This window comes from Phacochoerus africanus, chromosome 15 (assembly GCF_016906955.1).
Source record: "Phacochoerus africanus isolate WHEZ1 chromosome 15, ROS_Pafr_v1, whole genome shotgun sequence".
Taxonomy (NCBI): Eukaryota; Metazoa; Chordata; class Mammalia; order Artiodactyla; family Suidae; genus Phacochoerus; species Phacochoerus africanus.
This window is the reverse complement of record NC_062558.1, coordinates 72384914-72408548: the sequence shown is the minus strand read 5'-3', so window position 1 is coordinate 72408548 and position 23635 is coordinate 72384914. Positions and strand designations below refer to the sequence as shown.

At 40.2% G+C, this 23635-nt stretch overlaps 1 protein-coding gene and 1 pseudogene across 5 annotated transcripts in view; one reads left to right on the top strand and one right to left on the bottom strand.

Moving 5' to 3' along the window:
- Positions 1-3280: 3280 nt before the first annotated feature.
- RUFY2 (RUN and FYVE domain containing 2) overlaps positions 3281-23635 on the top strand; it is a 47112-nt gene continuing 26757 nt past the window's right edge. Inside the window, exons 1-10 of one of the 5 annotated variants that reach the window (XM_047762034.1) lie at positions 3281-3488; positions 5723-5896; positions 8416-8533; positions 12623-12724; positions 14857-14980; positions 15178-15239; positions 16063-16128; positions 20861-20930; positions 22383-22484; positions 22626-22742. In XM_047762034.1, the coding sequence (XP_047617990.1) occupies positions 3485-3488; positions 5723-5896; positions 8416-8533; positions 12623-12724; positions 14857-14980; positions 15178-15239; positions 16063-16128; positions 20861-20930; positions 22383-22484; positions 22626-22742 (939 nt within the window). In that variant the 5' untranslated portion in view covers positions 3281-3484. Of the gene's footprint in view, positions 3489-3819; positions 3926-5722; positions 5897-8415; positions 8534-12622; positions 12725-14856; positions 14981-15177; positions 15240-16062; positions 16129-20860; positions 20931-22382; positions 22485-22625; positions 22743-23635 lie in introns of those variants that run through there. The other 4 variants (XM_047762035.1, XM_047762032.1, XM_047762036.1 and 1 more) reach the window with 4 other exon arrangements.
- On the bottom strand, positions 11449-12294 carry LOC125116192 (60S ribosomal protein L35a-like; annotated as a pseudogene).

Below are 23635 nucleotides of genomic sequence, written 5' to 3'. Positions count from 1 at the left end.
CACTATGCTAGAGTAGATTTTGATAAGAGATAATAATTCTTACTATTTTTTTTGAAAAGAAATTTTGTTTGATGAAGTGATGGCAAGTTAAAAAGGTGTATCCCTATTTTCACCTATTCGTATTCATATTCCCGTTTGTTTAGGGGCATTACTCAGTTTTCCCTTTAGTATAAAGATGTTTTGTAAAACAGAATTACCTTGGTGTTCTTGATTACTTATATGGTGACCAATTTTTATCCACCTTTGAGGGGAGGGACTCTCATTTCTCTCAGGGTGTTTTTTTTTTTTGATTGTTAAGTATGTTAAAAATTGTTGCCTCTACCTCACGTTTTTAAAAATTATTACTTGAAGTTTTTATTAAATAAATTGTTTTCTTATTGCTAAATCTTACTGTGTGAATTATTAATACTAAATAATAATTAGGTTCAGTATTGTCCATCATTTTTTCCAGTATTGACAGTGCTCTAAAGCTGAAATGGGAGTGTTGACTTTGTAAAGAGATTTAAGGACGCGCAGGATTGAGTTGATCATGGAGAGACTGAATTAGACAGGAATAAATAGAAAGTTTGCTGAGATCGGGCTTAAATATTGGTTAGATATTATGAAGTTATATAACAGGAAGGGATCAAAGATAGTTAAGAAAATTCTTTGGGTTTAATCAGTGGTCGCTTTAAAGAGTTGCATGGGGAGTTCCTGTTGTGGCTCAGTGGTAACGAACCCAACTAGTAACCATGAAGACGTGGGTTAAATCCCTGGCCGTGCTCATATGGAAGTTCATCACATGGAAGTTCCCAGGCTCTGGGTTGAATTAGAGCTATAGCTGCCAGCCTACACCACAGAAGGAAAAGTGCCTTTAATCAGAATGCCAGCAATCTGAGGAGATGGTGGACCCAGTGTCCCCCCAAAAACCACCTCCAAGGATTCTGATTGGCTATAAAAGCTTATAAGAGGAAACAGAAGTTATCTCAGTTAATCTTGAGTTATTGAGATACAGGGTCAGAGTCACTGCCATTCCCCACTGCCAGCAGGCTCCTTGACTTGTGATCTTCCTCCGGAAGTTATCTTGTTTACACAATTTAGTCACAGAGTTTGTTCTGGAGATTACTGAAGGGGAAGCTATGGAAGAGAACTGCTCATCTGCTACTTACTCTTCATCTTGACTTCTTTGATCTACAGAAAGAGCCCACAAATTAGGCAAGGTCTTGTATGATTTGAAAGCTGTGCTTGTGCAGGAAATGGGTAGAGTATGGGAGTGCTTGGTTAAAAGTTAGAGTATAGCTTTGCTAAAGTGACAAGAGGAGTTCCCATTGTGGCTCAGCAGTAACGAACCCAATTAGGATCCATCAGGACTGAGGTTTCGATCCCTGGACTTGCTCAATGGGTTAAGGATCTGGTGTTGCTGTGAGCTGTGGTGTAGGCCGGCAGCTAGAGCTCTGATTCGACCCTTAGCTTGGGAACCTTGATATGACACAGATGTGGCCCTTAAAAAAAAAAAAAAAAAAGGGACAAGAGAAGGGGCTTCCTGCTGAAGATGGTTTACTGCAAAGAGCTGCTTACAAATCCCCTCTTGTCAGAACATCATTCCATTTCTATGGGATTCGGGGAGGAGGTCTATCTTCTGTAAGTTCATGCTGACATAGGACACTCTATTCTGAGTGGAAAATATCAACATGGATCTGTAGCATCTCTTTGCTGACACTTGTAACTGCCTGTTTATATACACAGTCAGGACAAGCTACAATTATTTTGATGCCCACAAAGATATAGATTATAATGAGTAATAGTATTAATCCCATTCTCTTGAGACCAGTTCTTGAAATGATACTAACCATAGATTTTGTACTGCTCCAGCTGGAGCAGCTAATGCCATAGCTACAGTCTGGTCATCATGCAGTTGCTTTTTTTCCTCTTGCAGCAGTTACAGTATCTGTAAAAGAACTCAGGAAATGTGCATCAGTACTGTGTCTGTGACTCTATTGTCCTAATCATTTACTGCTTGGTTCCCTATATACAACCTGGAAACACCCCAACCTGGAAACTCCTTATGGACATGAATCATGTTGAACAAAAGAAACACTTTACAGTGTTTGTAATGTTATTCCACTTGTGAAAAATTTATAAACTGGCAAAATAAACTACATTGATTAGGGGCATGTATTTACCATGGTAGTTACAAGCAAAAAAAGCAAAGAAAGGATTCTCATAAAAGAATCATATTTACTTCTAGGGGGATTGTACCTGGAGGCTTTTCCTCTGGGAGGCTATCTCTCCTGTCCTCTTCTTGCTTAATGTGGTAGTGTTTACCCAGCTGTTTACTTTATGATTCTTTAAATGTATATATGCTTCATACATTTTTATCCATGAATGATTATCTCACAGTAAAGAAAATTTGGGGAGTTCTTGTGGCTCACTGGGTTAAGGGTCTGACATTATCTAAGGATGAGTTTCATCCCTGGCCTTGCTCAGTGGGTTAAGGATCTGGTGTTGCCACAATTTGCCACTTGTACCCCTCCTTGCTGTCACTGTGGCTGTGCCTGTGGCTTAGGACTGAAGCTGCAATGCCATTCCACCCCTGGCCTGGGAACTTTGATGTGCCACAGGGCAGGGGGGCGCATAAAAAGAAAAAAAAATCAAAACCAAAAGAAGTAAAGAAGCATAACAGAACTTTATACTGGCCAAATGATCAAGAGATAAACATCGCTCTATATCCACGAAATATCCCTCTATTTCTAAATCGGCTACTGTTTTTAACAAGTACTGATCTAACTAGATAATAGCTCGCTTTCCCAAAACTGATATAACTTAAACCTACTGTCATAAGACCATGAGAGTTTTTCCCCTCCCTGAAATGAGAAAACCCTGGCTTGCTGGCTTTATCTCAGCAGCTCTTTCCCTTGATCAATGAGATCGGTCCTCACTGCCTTTTATAAACCAGTGGATTTACTGGTTTAAACGTCGTGATTTGGGCGTTCGAATTGTTTTAGCAGATTTCTGCATAATGTTAATTGCTTCAGATTTTCTAAATTCTTCTGGTCTCCTACGAATTTGCGAAGAAAGGGAAGCATTTAGGTGTGTTAGATCAAAGCTAGGCGGACCCTGCGGATGAAAACGTTTGCAAGAGGCTCGCATTCCCTCGGAAACACAGCCCTAGCGCTCGGGTGAGGCAGGTGGTCCCACCAAGGTCCGCCCTCCGGCTTCTCCACTCGAGGTTTTCCTCACGCCCTTTTTGCTTCTCCTTTGGGTCGGGCTGGATGTATAGAGTCTCCGCGAAGGCGGATTTCTCTGCAGCCGGCTGCAGGCGCCGTGGCCCCCACCCAACCCCGCCGCCGCGGGACCGCCGGGCGTCCTCCAGCCGCCGGGAGCGCTGTGGGCCTCAGTGGGCCTGGTCGCAAACGCCCTGGCGGCCGCCGTGCGCTTGAAGGGAGCTGCTGGCGGGGCCCAGGGCGTCTCCGCCCGAGACCGCGCCACCGCTGCAGTCGCCACCATGGGTAAGAGGAGCAGGCCGAGAGCGGACGTCGGGCCCTCTGTGCTGGGCCAAGACCGCGGCTGGGCAGGGAGAACTGGTGGTGGGTGGGCTTCTAGGCCTCGGGGTCGGAACTGGGGCCGGAACCTGGGCCTGGTGCTGGGCGGGGGCAGCCGGGTGCTCGGGGGCGCCGGGGGTCGCCATGGCAACGCGCGGCCATCCAGTGTTCCCTCCTGCTCCCGCCCGCGTTTGGGGGCCTAATGGCAGAGGGTTGGTGGTCCGACGGCTTACCGGGAGCGAGGGCAGGGCCGGCGAGGGTGCGGCTCCCAGGTCGAGGGAACAGTCGGGGACGGACGATGACTTTTCAGGGTTGGGGGTGGCAGAGGGAGGCGTCTCAGGTTGGGGCCTGGGTTCCCGACGCCGCGGGCGGGAGAGGGGCAACGATGCCGCGCAGGACTTCGGGTGAGCCCTCCGCGCGGGTCCGGGGGGCGCCCCGAACCTTTTGGGCAGCCCTGCGGGCGGAGAGGAGGGGAGGCAGGGAAGGGGCTCTAGGCCCGGGCAAGATGCAGGAATTTGAGGGCTGCGACCCAGCTAGACTCATCCGCGAGTCCTGGCGGGGCCCGCCTGGGTGTAAACGCTCTTTGGCATGGAAGCTGCGGCGTCCAGCTCCGACCTACCCCAGAGCAGCTGGAGATGCGCCCTTTGTCTGGTTGTCGCTTCACACGTTGAGAATTGTGATGGGCGCTGTTAAGAAATGTGAGAATTGTCACAGATTATGAAACATCGAGTGCTTTTGCCCCCGAAAAAAGAGGGAATCTTGCCACGATGCAGATTTGAAGAAATGATGTCGTGTGGAGATTCTCCACCAGCTTGCTTGGTCATAGCAGTTGTGACTGCATTTTAAGTTGCTTAGGATTCAGCGCCAGGCTTCATGCTTAGCTGTCTGAGGTCAGAACTAGAATACTAGATCATTGGGAACCCTGGACTTTTGTCCAGTGAAGCAAAAACAGACACTTGGTTTTCTTGGACTAGTAAATTTGTCAGAGATTAGGAAACATAAGTGCTTTATTTTTTACCCACTTCATTTTGTCATCCGTGTTTGCTGAAAATATTTCTGCCAATCACGAAAGTGATGAGAGTATGGGGAAGTATCTGAATTTATAAGAAAACTGATAATAAAATTCGTTGGAAAGAAAATAAATTTTTTTGTTAGTTGAAAATATTGGAGTTTCCGTCGTTGCGCAGCGGAACTGAATCCTACTAGGAACCATGAGATTTCGGGTTCGATCCCTGGCCTCATTCAGTGGGTTAAGGATCCAGTGTTGCAGCTGTGGTGTAGGTCGCAGATGCGGTTGGATCTGGCGTTGCTGTGGCTGGGTAGGCAGCTGTAATTCCGATTGGACCCCTAGCCTGGGAACCTTCATCTGCCACGGGTGTGGCCCTAAACAGCAAAGATTATCTATCTATCTATCTATCTATCTATCTATCTATCTATCTATCTATCTATCTATGTGTGTGTGTATGTATGTGTGTGTATATATATATATATATATATATATATAATTTTTTTTAAAATGTCACTATTGGTTTTCAACTGGATCAGCTGTGTAGAAGGTCAGGGAACTTTAATGTGAAACTGATCCCTGCTTTTATTTCCTCTGGGAAAATAAAGGATTCCTGCAATACAGAACTAAGATTGTAATGAAAAAAACCAGGAAGAGGGTTAAAATGAGTGAGTTTAATGGCTTCTCCTGTACCTCCCTATTTTATTTCACTGTCATGTTTGTTCTGGGTGATACTGGAATCTTAGAATTTTAACTGCCTTTTATTGCCAATTTATTCTGAACATTTTTTTTGCCTTTGAATTCATCCTTGACGCTTCCTGCTCTCCACCTTGGCATGAGACCCTTAAACGTTGTCTGTTCTCCACATTTATCTCCACAGAAAGTCATTTAAAAAAACCTCATTCTCCCTGTAGAGGTGCCACAAAAGTAAATAAATACCAGAGAATAGCTAGTTTGCAGGACCTTGAGAGTAATTCATAAACTTGGGCTGGAATGAGCCTGGTAGTGTTGTTCTATGTTATGCATGAGAGACATAAAAAGAAGTTAACTAGGGGGTGTACATTAGTTAGGAAGACTAGCTTGTCTACCAAGGAAAAACAAACCACTGTTGGTTTTGTAGGGGAAGGAGAGGGTTTGTATATTTTCCAGTGTCGGGTCTTGCAAGTGATGTTGGATTCCTTTCTTGTGTTTTCAGCTACAAAGGACCCCACAGCTGTAGAGAGAGCAAACTTGTTAAACATGGCTAAACTCAGTATCAAAGGACTCATTGAATCTGCTCTAAGCTTTGGCCGCACTTTGGATTCTGATTATCCCCCCTTGCAGCAGTTCTTCGTGGTCATGGAACATTGTTTGAAACATGGTCTTAAAGGTATCACAAGATTTTTTAAAAACTAACTTTAGAACTTCCCCCTCCCATCTTAAACATCCTTGAAAAGGTGATTGTTTTGTGTGTGTGTGCCTGTGAGGCCGCAATTATGGTTACTTTAAAAATTTTGAGTGGGTTGATTTTGGGAGAAAGTACCCTACTGCTTTATGTTTTCTAATGGGTGGTCTTTAGATAATGTTAGGATTTTGTAAAAAGCATATTTGATTTGAAATTTTTTCCACTATACTCTGAACTGATTGCCATTTTTCTAGGACAGGTATAGAGTTATTTAGAAAATTTTAAGCTTGGTGATTCTGGTATGAACTCTTATTGCTAATTTAAACCCTCTTGAACAAATACACTAAAATAGTTGGTTGTTGGAGTTCCCATCGTGGCTCAGCAGTAATGAACCCCACTAGGATCCATGAGGATTCGGGTTTGATTCCCAGCCTCACTCAGTGGGTCAAGGATCCGGCGTTGCCTTGAGCACTGGTGTAGGTCACAGATGGGGCTCATGTCCTGCATTGTGGCCATGGTGGAGGCCGGCAGCTACAGCTCTGATTCAACCCCCTAGCCGGGGAACTTCCATATGCCACAAGTGCAGCCCTAAAAAGCAAAAAAAAAAAAAGAAAGAAAGAAAGAAATGGTTGTTGAAATATAAACCTCCTTAGTGTGTGGGAACATATCTAGCAAAAATATCTTCTGGATTGGGTTATTGTAGTGAGCACTCTTTAAAGATAATGCTAATAGTAGATTTTGTATTCTTCCATACAGTTCACATTGCCTTAATTGTTATGTGTTGGTATTATATTTAATTAATATACATTGTGTAATAACTTTTTTTTTTGGTCTTTTTAGGGCTGCACTTGCATCATATGGAAATTCCCGAGCTAGAGGTCGAATCAGAGCTGTTGCTGCCGGCCTATACCACAGCCACAGCAACACAGGGTCCCAGCCAAGTCTTTGACCTACACCACAGCTCACAGCAACTCCAGATCCTTAACCCACTGAGCGAGGCCAGGGATTGAACCCAAGTCCTCATGGATACTAGTTGGATTCATTACCACTGAGCCACGACAGGAACTCCATTCTTTTACTTAACAATAACTATTCATGTGACAGTTACTGGCAGTTTTGCTCTCTAGTTCATTTGATCAGCAGCTGTGTAGAAGGCTTTGTGAGTAAGAGTTATGCGCTAAGGTGACTATTAAAAAGCAAAAGAGGTGTGGTTTCCTTCCTAGGTAAGTTGGGAAGTTCTGACTGTGGTACATGAAAGTAGGGGTAAATATAAAAAGCAAAAGAGGGAGTTCCCGTCGTGGCGCAGTGGTTAATGAATCCGACTAGGAACCATGAGGTTGCGGGTTCGGTCCCTGCCCTTGCTCAGTGGGTTACCGATCCGGCCTTGCCCTGAGCTGTGGTGTAGGTTGCAGACGCAGCTCGGATCTGGCGTTGCTGTGGCTCTGGCGTAGGCCGGTGGCTATGGCTCCGATTCAACCCCTAGCCTGGGAAACCTCCACATGCCGCAGGGGCGGCCCAAGAAATAGCAAAAAAAAAAAAAAAAACAAGCAAAAGAGGAGATTTGCCTAAACTTCTTGTTGTTGTTGTTATTGTTTTGTTTTTGTTTTTGGCCAAGCTTGTGGCACGTGGAAGTTCCTAGGCCAGGGATCAAAACCTGCACCTCAGGAGCAAGCCAAGCCACTATGGTGACAATGCTGGATCCTTAACCTACTGTGCTGCAAGAGAACTCCTGAAAAACTTCCTTTTTGTAAAAGAAATAAAAAATACCAGCAACATAGATATTTATGTCTGCATAGATCCCGTAGTCTGATGAAATGACATTTGCCAAATGATGGCCAAAATAGTTACATTTTAAACTCTTTCCTGAATTTATTTTCCTTTACTTCACAAAATATCATGAAGCATAACCTAACATTCATATGCTTATCTTGATGAACTGTTATAAAGTGACTTTGTGATGATTGACTTTTTTTCTCCTCTAAGGAAAAATTGCCTATTTGGGTGGTGGTTCTTGGGTGGTGCACTTAATAGGAACACTAGATCTGCAGGAGATCTGGTCAGTATTAAGAAAGAAACAGTGATTTCATGGTTTCATATTACTAAACCTAAGAATCAAATAAAAGGAAAAGTAAAGTCATTATTTTTTTGTGTGTTTAAAGTAACTATTGGTCCTTGGTTTATTTAATAAACTGGTAAAGATCAGCCTGCTGGGGCCACCAGTCTTACTTTGGTATTGATAAAGAATGAGCCTAGTTGTTTTTTTACTTTACTTACCTACATGCATATTTCTGATAATGAAAGAATGACCAAGATGCATATCCCTGATAGGGAAAATATCAGGATCCTGATGAACAGGCTCCTGATCAACAGGACTGTGTATTGATAAGAGAGGAAAGGTATGAATAATTGTATGTTAAGTTAGAAATGTATAAACTAAATATTTAACAGAAAGTTGCTACGGTTTTGTATGTTGAAGTCGTGTGCATTATATTTTCTTTTTCCAGTAAGAAAATCATTTTTGAGTTATAACAAAACTATTTGGGGCCCTTTGGAACTGGTGGAGAAGCTGTACCCAGAAGCAGAGGAAATAGGAGCTAGTGTCCGAGATTTACCTGGTCTTAAGTGAGTAATCTTATTACTTGTTCATCCCTAACCATAGAAGCATATTTACCGTTCCTTAAACGTACTTCACACTCTAGAATTTATTATCTTCTCTCAGCCTTAAGTAGACTTCTTCCATTCTCTCCTGATAAAAAATTCTATTCAGTCTGTGGCTCAGCTCAAATTAGGAAGTTTTTCTTAGCCCCTTCAATAAGAATGAAATGCTCTTTTATACTCTTATCAGTGTGTTCACTCCTTTATTAGATCTCTTACTTAAATTCTGCAGTGTATTGCAGGAAATGGGCAAGTCCCTTTAAGATAGGATTTATCAGTTAAGCATTTCTGTTTCCTGAGTTAGTTTGCAGTAGCAGACAGTCAGTAACTATTTAAAGACCGATTTAGGCTAAATCCAGGGCAAAGGTTCAGGAGATTCGAGTTCTCAGATAAGCCATCTATATAGCCCAGGACCAGTGCAAATTACTTTCCTTGCTCTGAAAATTAGGACCTATAGTGTCACCTGCCTGTTTCACTAGATGAAGGTACAGTCAACCCACAAATCTGTGGGTTCTGCATTTGCAGATTAGACCAACTTTTGGTCAAAAACATTTGAAAAAAAATTCCAGAAAGTTCCAAAAAGCAAAATTTGAATTTGTCGTACTTTGGCAACTATTTACAACTGTTTTACATTGTATTAGGTATTATGAGTAATCTAGAGATGATTTAAAGTATATGTGAGCATATGCTTAGACTAGATGTAGATACTATGCCATTTTACATAAAGGACTTGTGTATCCATGGATTTTGGTATCTGAGTCCTGCAACCAGTCCCTCACAAATATTGAGGAACAGCTATATATGAAATGTCCTAGAAGCTAGTGTCCTATGAGCTAAGTTCTAGCTAGTGACCTATGAATATTGAAAAATTTTTTCAGGTTTTTCTGTTGTTAAGTCTAAGTTCTTTGTTCTTTAGGTATGATTAAGGTGTAAGAGCTTTCTTTAGTTTATCTTAATTCTTGTGAATGACATAACTTTTTTTTTTTTGCTTTCTTAGGGCCACACCTGTGGCATATGGAAGTTTCCGGGCTAGGGATCCATTTGGAGCTGTAGCTGCTGGCCTACACCACAGCCACAGCAACTGAGGATCCAAGCCGCATCTTTAACCTACGTCACAGCTTGCAGCAACACTGGATCCTTAACCCACTAAGCGAGGCCAGGGATCAAACCTGGCCTCATGGAGACTAGTTGGGTTCATAACCCACAGAGCTGCAACGGGAACGCCCTGAGATAACTTTTTTTATGTTCACCATTTTCTGTCAGATTGTGAGTTTGCTTTTTCTTAGACAGCTTTACAGTTTAGGGTTTTGCATGTTGTAGGGGACATGGTAGTGCTTTATCACAACATTCAAATGTTTGTATTTAATAAGTATAAATGGATGATAAAAGTAAATGGCTAGTATTTATTGAGCACTGTATCAGGATATTACAGTAATTTTAATGAATTCATTTAGTGCTTACTTCAATCTTAGAGATTATTATTGTTATGATAATTTATAGCTATGGAAAATACAGGTTGAAGAAGTTATAGTTTTTTTTAATAGGTCTCTGTAATTTGAAACTCAATCTTATTTCTTGATTTTTATTTTAATTAAAAATTGTTTTTATTAAAGTATAGTTCCTTTACAGCATTGTTTCAAGTGCACAGCAAAGTGATTCAGTTATACATACATATATATCTATTTTTTAAGATAAAAAAATTATAGTTAACAAGTGGCAGAGCCAGAATTTAAGCCCAGTTTTTCAAATTAAGTAGCAAATGATATTCACACTTCGTATTTCTTATGATGGCATAGAAGGTGTAGCAATTTTTTTTTTTTTTTGGTTGCATGGAGGCCTATGGAAGTTCCCAGGCCAGGGGTCAAATCCGAGGAGCTGCAGCCTATGTCACAGCTGCAGCAATGCAGGATCCTTAGCCCACTGTGCCAGGCTGGGGATCAAACCTGTCTCTTAGCAGTGACCCGAGCTGCTGGAGAGACAACACCGGATCCTTAACTTACTGTGCTACAGTGGAAACTCCAAGGTATAACAATTTTTGACAAAGAAAAGAAAAGGAAATTTCAACTTAAAGGAGTTCCCCTAGTGGCTCAATGGGTTAAGAACCTGACTAGTATCCATGAGGGTTCAATCCCTGGCATCAGTCAGTGGGTTAAGGATCCAGTGTTGCCGAAAGCTGTGGTGTAGGTTGCAGATGCAGTACAGATATGGTGTCGCTGTGGCTATGGCATAAGCTGGTAGCTGCAGCTCCAATTAGACCCCTAGCCTGGTAACTTCCATGTGCCACAGGTTCAGCCCTAAAAAGTCAGAAAAAAAAAAGGTTTCTTTTTCTTTCTTTCTTTCTTTTTTGTTTGTTTGGGGCCGCTCTTGCAGCATATGGAAGTTCCCAGGCTAGGGATTGAATCAGAGATACAGTTGCTGGCCACAGCCACAACCACAGCCTCGGCAGTGCGGGATCCAAGCTGCGTCTGAAACCTACAGCACAGCTCATGGCAATCCCAGATCCTTGACCCACTGAGCAAAGCCAGGGATGGAACCCACATCCTCATGGATACTAGTCATATTTGTTTCCGCTGCACCACAATGGGAACTCCTGGTTAAATTTTAGAACATAAAAATACATGTTCATAATGCTTTTAAAAAGCCAAACTCTACAAAAGTAAAAAATGTTTACTGGCGAATGGTATTCCTTAAAATGCTAAGCCATAAGAAACTCATCAGCTGTTAGAAGTGAAGATTGTCTCTTCCCACATTACCTACCAAAATGTTCTCTGCATAAGAAAACATAAAAGTGTGAATGCTATAGCTCTTTAAAAAGTCATGCTTACTCTGTAAAAGTTGTTTTTATTTTTTTCTAAATGGTAAGAACTTGGATAAGAGAGGTATGAGATTTAATTTTTTTGAGCAAGAGAACATATGCACACTTTTGTTTATTTACTTTTCAATAACTTTAAATCCGTGAGGTACAGCATCATATGGATTCTGTGTCCAATGACCTTAGCAGGAAGGTTGCTTAAAAATTTGGCCCGAACCACGCCAGTTACCGTGACCACAGGGTACCTTTCCTGAGATTGCTCTGGTTTTGTTCAGTTTGCCAGCAGGAGTTATTGTGTGCCTTGTACACATCAGCACATATCTTGCCTAGATAGAATGCATTTTCGTCTTGAGCACAAACACTACTTTCAGTTTCAAGAAGAGCTGTGTGCTCCCCCCTCTGGTCCGGGACACTCTGCTTCGAGCCAGCAAAAATGGCCCTGGACCACAGCCTTTCAGACACATTTGTTATTCTTTTTATTTTTTGTTTTTTTTGTCTTTTTGCCATTTTCTTGGGCCGCTCCCTTGGCATATGGAGGTTCCCAGGCTAGGGGTCGAATAGCTGCCGGCCTACGCCAGAGCCACAGCAATGCGGGATCCAAGCCACATCTGCCACCTGTGCCACAGCTCACGGCAATGCTGGATCCTTAACCCACTGAGCAAGGCTGGGGATCGAACCCTCAACCTCATGGTTCCTAGTTGGATTCATTAGCCACTGAGCCATGACAGGAACTCCTGTTATTTTTTTTAATTAATCAATTAATTATATTATTTATTTATTTAGGCTTTGCATGCTGCATGTGGAATTTCCTGGGCCAGGGATCGAACCTGTGTCACAACAGCGATCCAAGCTGCTGCAGTGACAATGCCAGATCCTTAACCGGATAAGTCACCAAGAAACTTCCTTACCGGTGCATTTCGCATAGTAATTTTTAGAGGGCTAAGCCTAGTCTAACAAAATATTTCTTATAGAAATATTCCTAGTATTTAGAGAGTCATTTCTTCCAAGGCATAAAATGTTACCTAGATGTCCTACAGGTGCAGGTTTATTTTAGGGACTTAGATTGTGCCTAGGGATAGGTTTACATGCTCAAAGAGCTGACTTGAAACTCTAGAAACAAAAGCAAAACCATGATAAATTGCCTTTTTTTCTTTATTAAATAGTGTACCTCAACAAAGGTAGAAGATGTAGTCTATAATCTTGGGGCTGGGGCTGTTTTCTGATCACTTGGTTTCACTTTTTAGGACCCCCCTGGGTCGGGCAAGAGCATGGCTTCGATTAGCCCTCATGCAAAAAAAAATGGCTGATTACCTGCGTTGCCTAATTATTCAGAGGGATCTCTTGAGGTTAGTACTGTTAAATCATGTTCATTTTCTATTTCATTTACATCCTGTCTTCCAAAAAGGATTGAAGATGTAGTACAAAAGGATACATAAAATACATTATGATGGCATAAAAATAAAAGGAGGAGCCCAAAGAGAGAGTATTATGGTGGGGTTGTAACAAGGATTTGGAACTAGCATAAAAAATGAATACTGTAAGCTTTTTTTTTTTTTTTTTTTGTCTTTTTGCCTTTTCTAGGGCTGCACCCGTGGCATATGGAGGTTCCCAGGCTAGGGGTCTAATCGGAGCTGTAGCCACCAGCCTATGCCAGAGCCACAGCAACTCGGGGTCCGAGCCGCATCTGCGACCTACACCACAGCTCACGACAATGCCAGATCCTTAACCCGTTGAGCAAGTCCAGGGATCGAACCCGCAACCTCATGGTTCCTAGTCAGATTCGTTAACCACTGCGCCATGACGGGAACTCCACTGTAAGCTTCTTATCAGCTGAAGGTGGACATTTAGATTGTACTTCTAAGTTTTAACTTTTTCCTAAGTTACCATTAATTCTATGAATAAAAATTTGTATTAAAATTTGGGCCTTTAATTCAGGAGGTTTCTTTTTAGATTTTTTTGTTGTTGTTTGTTTTTTGTCTTTTCTAGGGCCACACTTGCAGCATATGGAGGTTCCCAGGCTAGGGGTATAATCAGACCTGTAGCTGCCAGCCTACGCCATAGCTCATGGCAACTCCGGATCCTTAAACCACTGAGGAAGGCCAGGGATCGAACCCTCAACCTCATGGTTCCTAGTCAGATTCGTGAACCACTGAGCCATGACAGGAACTCCAGGAGGTTTCTTTTTAGATCTTGAGTGTCCAAATTACTGCTTTGACTATATTGTGGGCACTTCCTAAGCCACAGCAGTGACAATGCCAGATCCTTAATCCACTGAGCCACCAGGAAACTGTGAGTTTAAATTGAAGGCCAAGTGTTTAATAAAGACTTTTCAAAGCTAGAAGAACTCTCAAAGGGTTCAGTTCCCTGGCAGCCCCTCTGTGCCTTTGTTCTCTTAGAGTGCCTCTGAATCTGGTTGTTTTTAATTTTACTTGTGACTCCAGTTGTGCATCTTGGTTTTTACAGTTATTAAATGAGAATGACCGAATTTCAGTTGTGGCGCAGAGGAAACAAATCTGACTAGTATCCATGAGGATGTGGGTTCGATCCTTGGCCTCACTCAGTGGGTCAGGGGTCCCGCATTGCTGTGGGCTGTGGTATAGGTTGCGGATGAAGCACAGAGCCCGAATTGCTATAGCTGTGGTGTCGGACAGCAGCTGCAGCTCCCATTCAACCCCTAGTCTGGGAACTTCCATATTCCTCGAGTGTGGCCCAAAAGGCAAAAAAAAAAAGCGAGTGACCATACTTTAAGCATCTTCAATTTCTTAATAATATTCTGAAGGTTACAGTGGTAAAATAATATACATGGGACTTCTTGAGAAAGGTATGAGATAGAGATAACTAGTTTTTTGAGTACTAATTGTCAAGCCTTAGTTTTTAGGCTGTTCTAGTTCTTTGACAAGTCTCTTGTTTGAACATTTTTTTAGAATCTAGGTATCCTTAAATATCTTTGATGCTTATTTATTAAGAGCATTTGCGGAGTTCCCGTCGTGGTGCAGTGGTTAAGGAATCTGACTAGGAACCATGAGGTTGCGGGTTCAGTCCCTTCCCTTGCTCAGTGGGTTAACGATCCGGCATTGTCGTGAGCTGTGGTGTAGGTTGCAGACGCTGCTCAGATCCCATGTTGCTGTGGCTCTGGCGTAGGCCAGTGGCTACAGCTCCGATTCGACCCCTAGCCTGGGAACCTCCATATGCCACGGGAGCGGCCCAAGAAAAACGGCAAAAAGACAAAAAAAACAAAAAAAAAAGCATTTGCAATACCAAATGCATTGACTTGAACAAGGGATTCATATGTTCATTTCCCCACCTTAGTTTTTATCCCATGGGTCTTAATAAATCCTGAGATGAAAATTCAGCTCTAATAAAAACCATTGTTATCAGATGAGCATTAGTCACTGTGTCTTTTGAGAGTCACAAACTTTCCAGTCCTCAGTGATGCCTCTTTTCTTTTTTTAATCTCCCTCTGCTTCAATTTTTACAGTGAATTCTATGAGTATCATGCACTAATGATGGAAGAAGAAGGAGCAGTGATTGTTGGGCTGCTGGTTGGCCTGAATGTGATAGATGCTAATCTGTGTGTAAAGGGAGAGGATTTAGACTCACAAGTAAGTGAAAATGACTAGTACCAACTACAGAGTGTTTTCAGTTTGTACTGTTCCTCTTTGATCCAGGTATTACTCTAAGTTATTTATAAACACTGAGGTTAAACACTAAAGAAAAAATTAAGATGAAAGTCAGTTACATGTTGAAGGTACTTCTAATATTTCTCTCCTCTAAATAAAAATAACTTTATTTACTTTAGGTTGGAGTGATTGACTTTTCCATGTATTTAAAGAATGAAGAAGATATTGGAAATAAAGAAAGGTATGATTTTCATAAGTTGTTTCACATGTATTTTATAGTAGCTCTTTACACATCAGTATCAGGGCCATCTATTTGCAATATGGTTTGAATTTCTCCTTTGTTTGTATAGTTCCTGCTTTGTATTGTTTTCACTTCCATTTACGAGGTTTACAAAATAAAAATCACTATGGAGAAGGACGATTTAGTATGAAGTACGACTTTTGGTCATACCAGTAGTTTGGAGACTCATTTTAATCATCAGCTCTGTTTTTGTGTTAAAAGAGGTGAAAGCTTATTATTGATAAGCTTACAAATGCTGGCTTATTTCAAGACATAGTTATGAGATTTATTCTAACCATTAAATAGGAAGGCTAATTATATAATGTGATAGAGGGGCTAATTATTGTTACAGTGGTAGTCATATCACAATACCTAAATATATTAGATTAACATGTTGTACACCTTAAATTTAAACAATGTTATATGTCAACTATATTTCTTTAAAAAGATTAATCATACCGATGCAAAAATTATTTTTTTAAGATTTTTATTTTTTCTATTATAGTCGATTTACAGTGTTCTGTCAATTAAAAAATTTAAAATATACTAATGGTATTGAGTTAGTATTAGCAAGTAATTTAACAAAGATTATAGGTATTTAATACACAGCTTACCACTACATGATTATAAAGATTCCTGAAGTTTATTTTAGAAGCAAAACAATGTTGTTTTACCATTATAGTTTTACAACAGTTTTAGATGATTTAGACCTTTTGTGGGGCTTTTTGGGCACCCAATAAATATCTTTCCAATTAGGACAAAACTACTCTTTCTCCTCTTCTAGAAATGTTCAAATTGCTGCTATATTAGACCAGAAGAATTATGTTGAAGAATTAAATAGACAACTGAAGTAAGTATTAGGGACACATGGATACTTAATACAATTAGGATATTGTCTTAGGGTTTTTTTAAACCCCTTCGGGTCACTTTAACCCTATTTCTTTTTCTAAGCATCCCTCTTCTTTTTTCCTTTTTTAATGGCTGCACCTGCAGCATAGGGACGTTCCTGGGCCTGCAATCAGATTTGAGCCACAGCTGCAGCAGTGTCGGATCCTTTAACACACTGCCCCGGTCATATCTCCGCAGTGACCCAAATTGCTTGATAGATTCTTAACCCATTCTGCCACAGTGGGAACTCCTCTAAGCATCTTAGAAAAGGGGTTGAAGGGATAGAGAGTGAATGGAAATTAGGAATAGAGAGACTTATTGGAAATAATTCATTTTCAGCAGAAAATGCAAGTTATATTTTTATTTTATTTTATTTTTTGGCCTTGCCTACATCATGCAGAAGTTCCTAGGGAAGCTCCTAGGCCAGAGATCGAACCAAAGCCACAGCTGTAACCAGAGCCACAGCAATTACAATGCTGGATCCCCAACCCTTTGAGCCACCAGGGAGCTCCCAGAGTCCTATTTTTAAATAGAATCTTCAGATAATTTAAAAATAGAATTTTGGGAGTTCCCGTCGTGGCGCAGTGGTTAACGAATCCGACTAGGAACCATGAAGTTGCGGGTTCGATCCCTGCCCTTGCTCAGTGGGTTAACGATCTGGCGTTGCTGTGAGCTGTGGTGTAGGTTGCAGACGCGGCTCGGATCCCGTGTTGCTGTGGCTCTGGTGTAGGCCGGTGGCTACAGCTCCGATTGGACCCCTAGCCTGGGAATCTCCATATGCCGCGGGAGCGGCCCAAGACCAAGAAATAGCAAAAAGACCAAAAAAAAAAAAAAATAGAATTTCGAACTTTTGAGAAAAAAGGCTAGATAGGGTGAATGTTTATATCATTTTGATGGTTCAAAAATTTGTTTTTCCTAGCTCAAAGGGCTTCATGTGTAAGTGTGGCTGTCATTTTCTTTTCTTTTTTTCTTCCTTCCTTCCTTCCTTCCTTCCTTCCTTCCTTCCTTCCTCCCTTCCTTCCTCCCTTCCTCCCTCCTTCCCTCCCTCCCTCCCTTCCTTCCTTTCTTTCTTTCTTTCTTGCTGTCATTTTCCACAGTGGAAGTTTTCTCCTTACAGTGTCACCTGGTCATTGAAGCTGTTAGTGAATACCCTAGCTGAGAAGAATTTCTTAGCTCTGTGTGTAAAATATGTATACACAGTATAGTATAGTTCTATCTAGTAGAAATCAAACATGAGTCATGTAGGTAATTAACCACATTAAAAAGACAAAAAAGAAACATGAAATTAATATACCATTAAATAATGGTATATTTAACCCCATATACCCTCAATATTATTATTTCAACATAGAATCAGTATAAAATTATTGAGATATTTTAGACTCTTTTTTGGTATTGTCTTCAAAATCCAGTGTGCATTCCAATTTGGAGCAGCCACATGTGGTTTAGGGCTGCCATACCAGAGATAGTAATAGCACAGAGATAGTAATATTTGTTACATTGTTATAAAGAGACTATTCTCATTAATTAAAATGAATAATTAGCAGAAATGGCTCTCTCTGGATGATGAGATTATGAATAATTTTTCTTTATGCTTTTCTGTATTTTTTGACTCTCAATCAATAAACATGCATTATAATCAGAAAATATGATTTAACATTTTCCCATTTTAGAGAAAGAAACTAATAGTTGTAACTCTTGCTTTCTCTCTGAGGTTGGAGAGAGAACAAAGATCTTGTGTTTTGTAGTGTTTTGTATCAGTGCCTTTTTTTTTTTTTTTCTTTTTCTGGCCTTACCTGCGGCACATGGAAGTTTTCTGGCTGGTGTTCAAATGCGAGCTGCAGCTGCAGGCCTACACCACAGCCATAGCAACACGGGATCCTAGCCAAATTGGTGACCTGTGCTGTAGCTTGCATCACGCCAGATCCCTTAACCCACTGTGCAAGGCCAGGGATTGAACCCACATCCTCACAGAGACTATGTTGGATTCTTAGCCCACTGAGCCACAATGGGAACACCCCCACTTTTTTTTTTTTTTTTTTAAATCTTGGAGTTTTAGTAAATGGTATCATATATGTATATGCATATTGTATTTTGTAATCTGTCTTCTGGAGATTATATTTCTCAGGACAACCTTGTATTGTTTATTTATTTACTTTTAGGCTTTTATTCACTTTTTGGGAACAGGAATACATTCACATTGTTTGAACTTCAAAAGGAACATAAAATGAAAATCTTTTGTGATCTCCAGCAACCTGGTTTCCCTCTTTGGCCGTAGTTAATGTACTAAGTTCTTGTGTGTTCCTCCAGAGATACTTGATGCACATAAACAAGAATATGCATATATATTCTTGTATTTCTCACCTTCCTACCCTGTTTTTTTGGTCATAGGGCAGCATACTTTTTTTTTTAAAGTAGTTATTTATTTATTTATTTATTTATTTATTTGTCTTTTTGCTATCTCTCGGGCCGCTCCCGTGGCATATGGAGGCTCCCAGGCTAGGGGTCGAATCGGAGCTGTAGCCACTGGCCTACGCCAGAGCCACAGCAACGCGGGATCCGAGCCGCGTCTGCAACCTACACCACAGCTCACGGCAACGCCGGACTGTTAACCCACTGAGCAAGGGCAGGGACCGAACCCGCAACCTCATGGTTCCTAGTCGGATTCATCAACCACTGGCAGCGTACTTTTTATACTCTTCTATGCTTTACTGTTTTTACTCAACACTTTATCTTATAGTCTATTTCATTCAGTTCAAGAGCTTTCTAATTCTCTTTTCAATTATGTGTATCATTCAGTTATGGCAATACTAGTACCTTTTGTACATTTTATATATTAATTTTTTTCATTGTTTATCTAATTAGAAAGTAGTTCTTGTACATTTAGAATTTTTCAAAAGTGTAGAAAACAGAAAAAATAGACCCACTTATCCTTCACTTGAAGAAAATCACTGTGGAGGGTTTATTGTTTTTAAAGTGCTTTTTAATTATTATTTTATTGATTCTCACATAAAGATAGGGCAGATGTTATTGTCTGATTTTATAGATAAGGTAACAAGCTGAGAAAGGTTTTACAACTTTCAAAGTGACACATCTGGAAAGTAGAAAAGCTGGGACTATAAGGTTGGTCGTCCATCTCCTGGTTCTGTCCTTACTTCATAGCACTCTTGGGATCCCCTGGTGCTGTTTGTGAGAAATTTAAGTTGTTTACCTAACAATGATTGTATTTGAAAAATGAAATACTATTTTTTCACTTGTTAAACTAGAATGCCAATATTTGTGTCTGAGGTGGTATAAAACGTGTTGAATTGGAGTTCCTGCTATGGCACATCGGGATGGGCGGCATCTTGGAAGTGTTGGGATGCAGGTTCGATCCCTGGCCCAGCACAGATTCCTTGTGTCTCATTGGGTTAAGGATTTGGTGTTGCCACAACTGCGGATCAGGTCACAACTGCAGCTTGGATCTGGTCCCTGGCCTGGGAACTCTGTATGCAGCAGGGTGGCCAAAAAAGAAAATAATAATGTGTTGAGTCTATTATAGATTTTACTGTAACATATACAGCATATGACATTTTATTGGAGATATTTGAGTTTGAGATGGTAGAATCAAGCAGGCCGTGGAAAAGAGACTCAATAAAATGTGCACTAATGTCCAGTCTTGATCAATTTAAATAAAAATGCACAAAACAAGCATGTTTATGTAGTGTAACCTGACTTTTGACTCTATCCCTGAAAGATGGATGATTGCTTAGCTACAGGCTGGCTGGATACTTGACATTGGGTATCTCAGAATCACGTTTCCCAAACCCTGGGTGACTTTGGAGGTTTTAAGGTACTGTGGAAATGGAGAGGGAAACAGAATGGAGCATGTGTTGAAGACCACTATTTATAAGCTTCATTAAGCCATTTAATTATAAAATGGATATTTAAAGTTCATTCTGTATTTTTTATTTTATTTTATTGGCTGTGCCTGCAGCATGCAGAAATTCCCAGGTCAGGGATCAAACCCGTGTCACAGCTGTAACCAGAGCCACAGCAGTGACAACACCAGATCCTTAACCCGATAGGCCACAAGGGAACTCCTGAAAGTTCATCCTTTAAAAAGTAATTTTTAATTTAGTTTTAACAATGTTTAGTAATCTTTGTATGAAATTTTCATTCCTACATGTTATAGGTTGAATGTAAGAAGAGAGCAAAATATTATGGGCAGCATCAAATGGAATTTTAATAGAAATTTAAATTCTTTTTCTATTGTTTTTATTGCTCTCCTAGCCAAATCAAGTTCTCCAACCTAATGACATTTCCCACATTCAAAAATTTAGACAGGGAGTTCCCGTCATGGTGCAGTGGAAAAGAATCTGACTAGGAACCACGAGGTTGTGGGTTCGATCCCTGGCCTTGCTCAGTGGGTTAAGGATCCGGCGTTGCCGTGAGCTGTGGTGTAGGTCACAGACGTGGCTTGGATCTTGTGTTGTTGTGGCTGTGGCCAGCAGTTGTAGTTCCGATTTGAACCCTATCCTGGGAACCTCCATGTGCTGCGGGTGTGGCCCTAAAAAGCAAAAAAAAAAAAAAAATTCAGACAGGAGAGTTGCTGCATGTCAATCAACATAATGGGTCCAGGTTAGCATACTTTTTTTTTTTTGCCTTTGTGAGTTTGTGTGATTTTGAATGAGTTTTTTCTTTATTAATTTCAGCAGTACAGTCAGCAGTCTCCATTCAAGAGTTGACTCATTAGAAAAGTCAAATACTAAGCTGATTGAAGAGGTATTGTCACTCCAGCCATGGATAATCATTTTTCACGGACTTAGTATTGGTGATCCTTTTCCATTTTAAGTATGAATACATTAAGCACACACACACAGTTTCATCATCATGATGTAATATAGTTGTAATTGATGATCCTAAGATCTTGAGAAACCACCTATTCTCAGGCAAATTCTCGGGTGAATCTGAATTGTTTGAGATACTCAACTTCCATAAGCGAGCCTCAGAATTGAAACTCATGTAAACGCTTCTGTAAATCAACTGTGGTTGTCATTTTAAAATCTGGATGACCTGTATTTAGATGATGGAATCACCTCTAGTTAGAAATTCCCATTAAAATGATACTGGCCCCCTTGTTCCACTACTCAGATTACTTTTCCTTATAAACATCACTGCATGACTGTGTCCACCCATTCTCCACCCTCCTCCGTGTGAAAGTCATGCCATGTGCTCTGGTTTTGTGCACTGTCAAAGCAGCTATCTGGTGGTCCCAGAACCAGGATATGTCTCAACTCTCTCTTCAGTACTATTTGTAAAGTTCTTTTTTTAAACCTTTCAAAACAAAGAATTATTGCTTTCCATTTTCAGAGTTATTTAGGCTAGAGGAAGGAATTGTTCTTAAGTGCCATGAACCCTATTTTCCATGTTAATTAAAATTCATATTTCTTTTAGAACAGGCCTGATTTTTCTAACCTGGAAGCACATGATTGTCTGCATGACTGCATTTTCATTCTGATAGTTTAGGACCATTTGATAGTTTGATAGATCGGGACCATTAGAGAGAGCTGCTCACTGGTTTGTGCCTCTTCTTTGACCTTAGGTGCACTGTGAAGTACAGGTTGCATTTCAGACAAAGTGTTCAGAAATTTATTTGGGGAGTGGCTCTTGCTTTCCTTTCCTAGGATCCCATTTTTCATTCTGGGCTTCAAAGCCAAGTCACTTAATCATTCCTATTTAACTCTGATGGTGAGTGCTATCTCATACTTGTGGTGGTTGGTCACTCAGTGTGCCCAGATCTCACAAGGGTGTTTTATTTGGTTATCATGAATGTCTGTGTTACATTTTCAACAATAGCACAGTTTTCTTTCCTTATCAATGTTTTTGTCTTTACACGAGTATTTATGGTCTTATTGTTTAAAACATAATTCTTTATATGCTTACTTATGTACTTTATATTCAGGACATGTTGTAAATCAGATAAATGCTGTTTCTACTAACATGATTTGACTAACCAACAAAATAAAATGAGTAATAAATAATAAATAATTTCTATAAGGTTTTCTTGGGATAATACAAGCACATTTTTCTTATGAAAGTTTTTGTAGATGTGAGAGATATTTGATAAGTTTTAGAATTTTACTTTCTATGATTTATAGCCATGAACATAACCTGTAAAGCAAGTATGGATAAAGATGTTTAAAATCTTTTTTCCTGCCCCTATTTCATTTTTAGTTAGCAATAGCAAAGAATAATATCATTAAACTCCAAGAAGAAAATCATCAGTTACGAAGTGAAAATAAATTGATTTTAATGAAAACACAGCAGCATCTAGAAGTAAGTATAGATTGGTTGCAAATAGATTGTCTTATGTCAGAAATTGCCACTTTTGGGAACTTTGCCTAGACTAGATATATCTATGCTATATTAATTAATAGTAGTAATTATAGAATAAAAAGTTTTATGTTTTCTTCCTAGGTTACCAAAGTAGATGTGGAAACTGAGCTTCAAACATATAAGCATTCTAGGCAGGGGCTAGATGAAATGTACAATGAAGCCAGAAGGCAGCTTCGAGATGAATCTCAGTTAAGACAAGTAGGTCACATTAAAATTACTTTAGCAGCACGACAATGGGAGAAAAAATTATGTATACATGTATGTATAACTGGGTCCCCATGCTGTACAGTGGGGAAAAAAAACATGTTGGGGGAAATAACAACAAAAAAAATTAAAAAAAATAAAAGTTAAATTTCTAGAAAAAAAATAAAATTACTTTAGCAAAAATGATAATAATAATTTACCCTTAAGCACCACTTAAAATTTCTTTCAGCCTTACCTTCCTTGGTGTAGGAGAGCAATCTTAACCTTTTAATCCCTTTAAATTCTTTTTGGGCTGTACTCTCAAGCATATGGAAGTTCCTAGGCTAGGAGTCAAATCGAAGCTACAGCTGCTGGCCTACACCACAGCCATAGCAATGTGGGATTCAGGCCGCATCTCTGACCTGTACCATAGCTCAAGGCAGTGCTGGATCCCTGACCCACTGAGCAGGCCAGGGATCTAACCTGAATCCTCATGGATCCTAGTTGGGTTTGTTAACCACTGAGCCATGAAGGGAACTCCCTCAAATTCTTTAAACTCCAATTTTATCAGTGTTTTTTAAACAATGTTCTCAAACTATTTACAGTCTATGTTTGTGAAAGGAGTGGATTGTAACTAGCTTAACAATAGAATAGAATGATGCATTCAAATAGAAAAGTCATATTTAACTTTTTTTAACCTTTTAAATTATGAAATACTGACAGAAAAATACAAATATGTAGCTTGCTGGTTTATGACATAAATACCTGTGCACCCAATCCAGGTCGAGAGGAGAGTATTTCAAGCCTTTCCAGCATTTTTGCTTTTTGTCTTTAATGTTATGGATACTTTTTTAAAATTTACTTTTATTTATATTTATTCATTTATTTTGTTAGGGATCCTTCTGAGA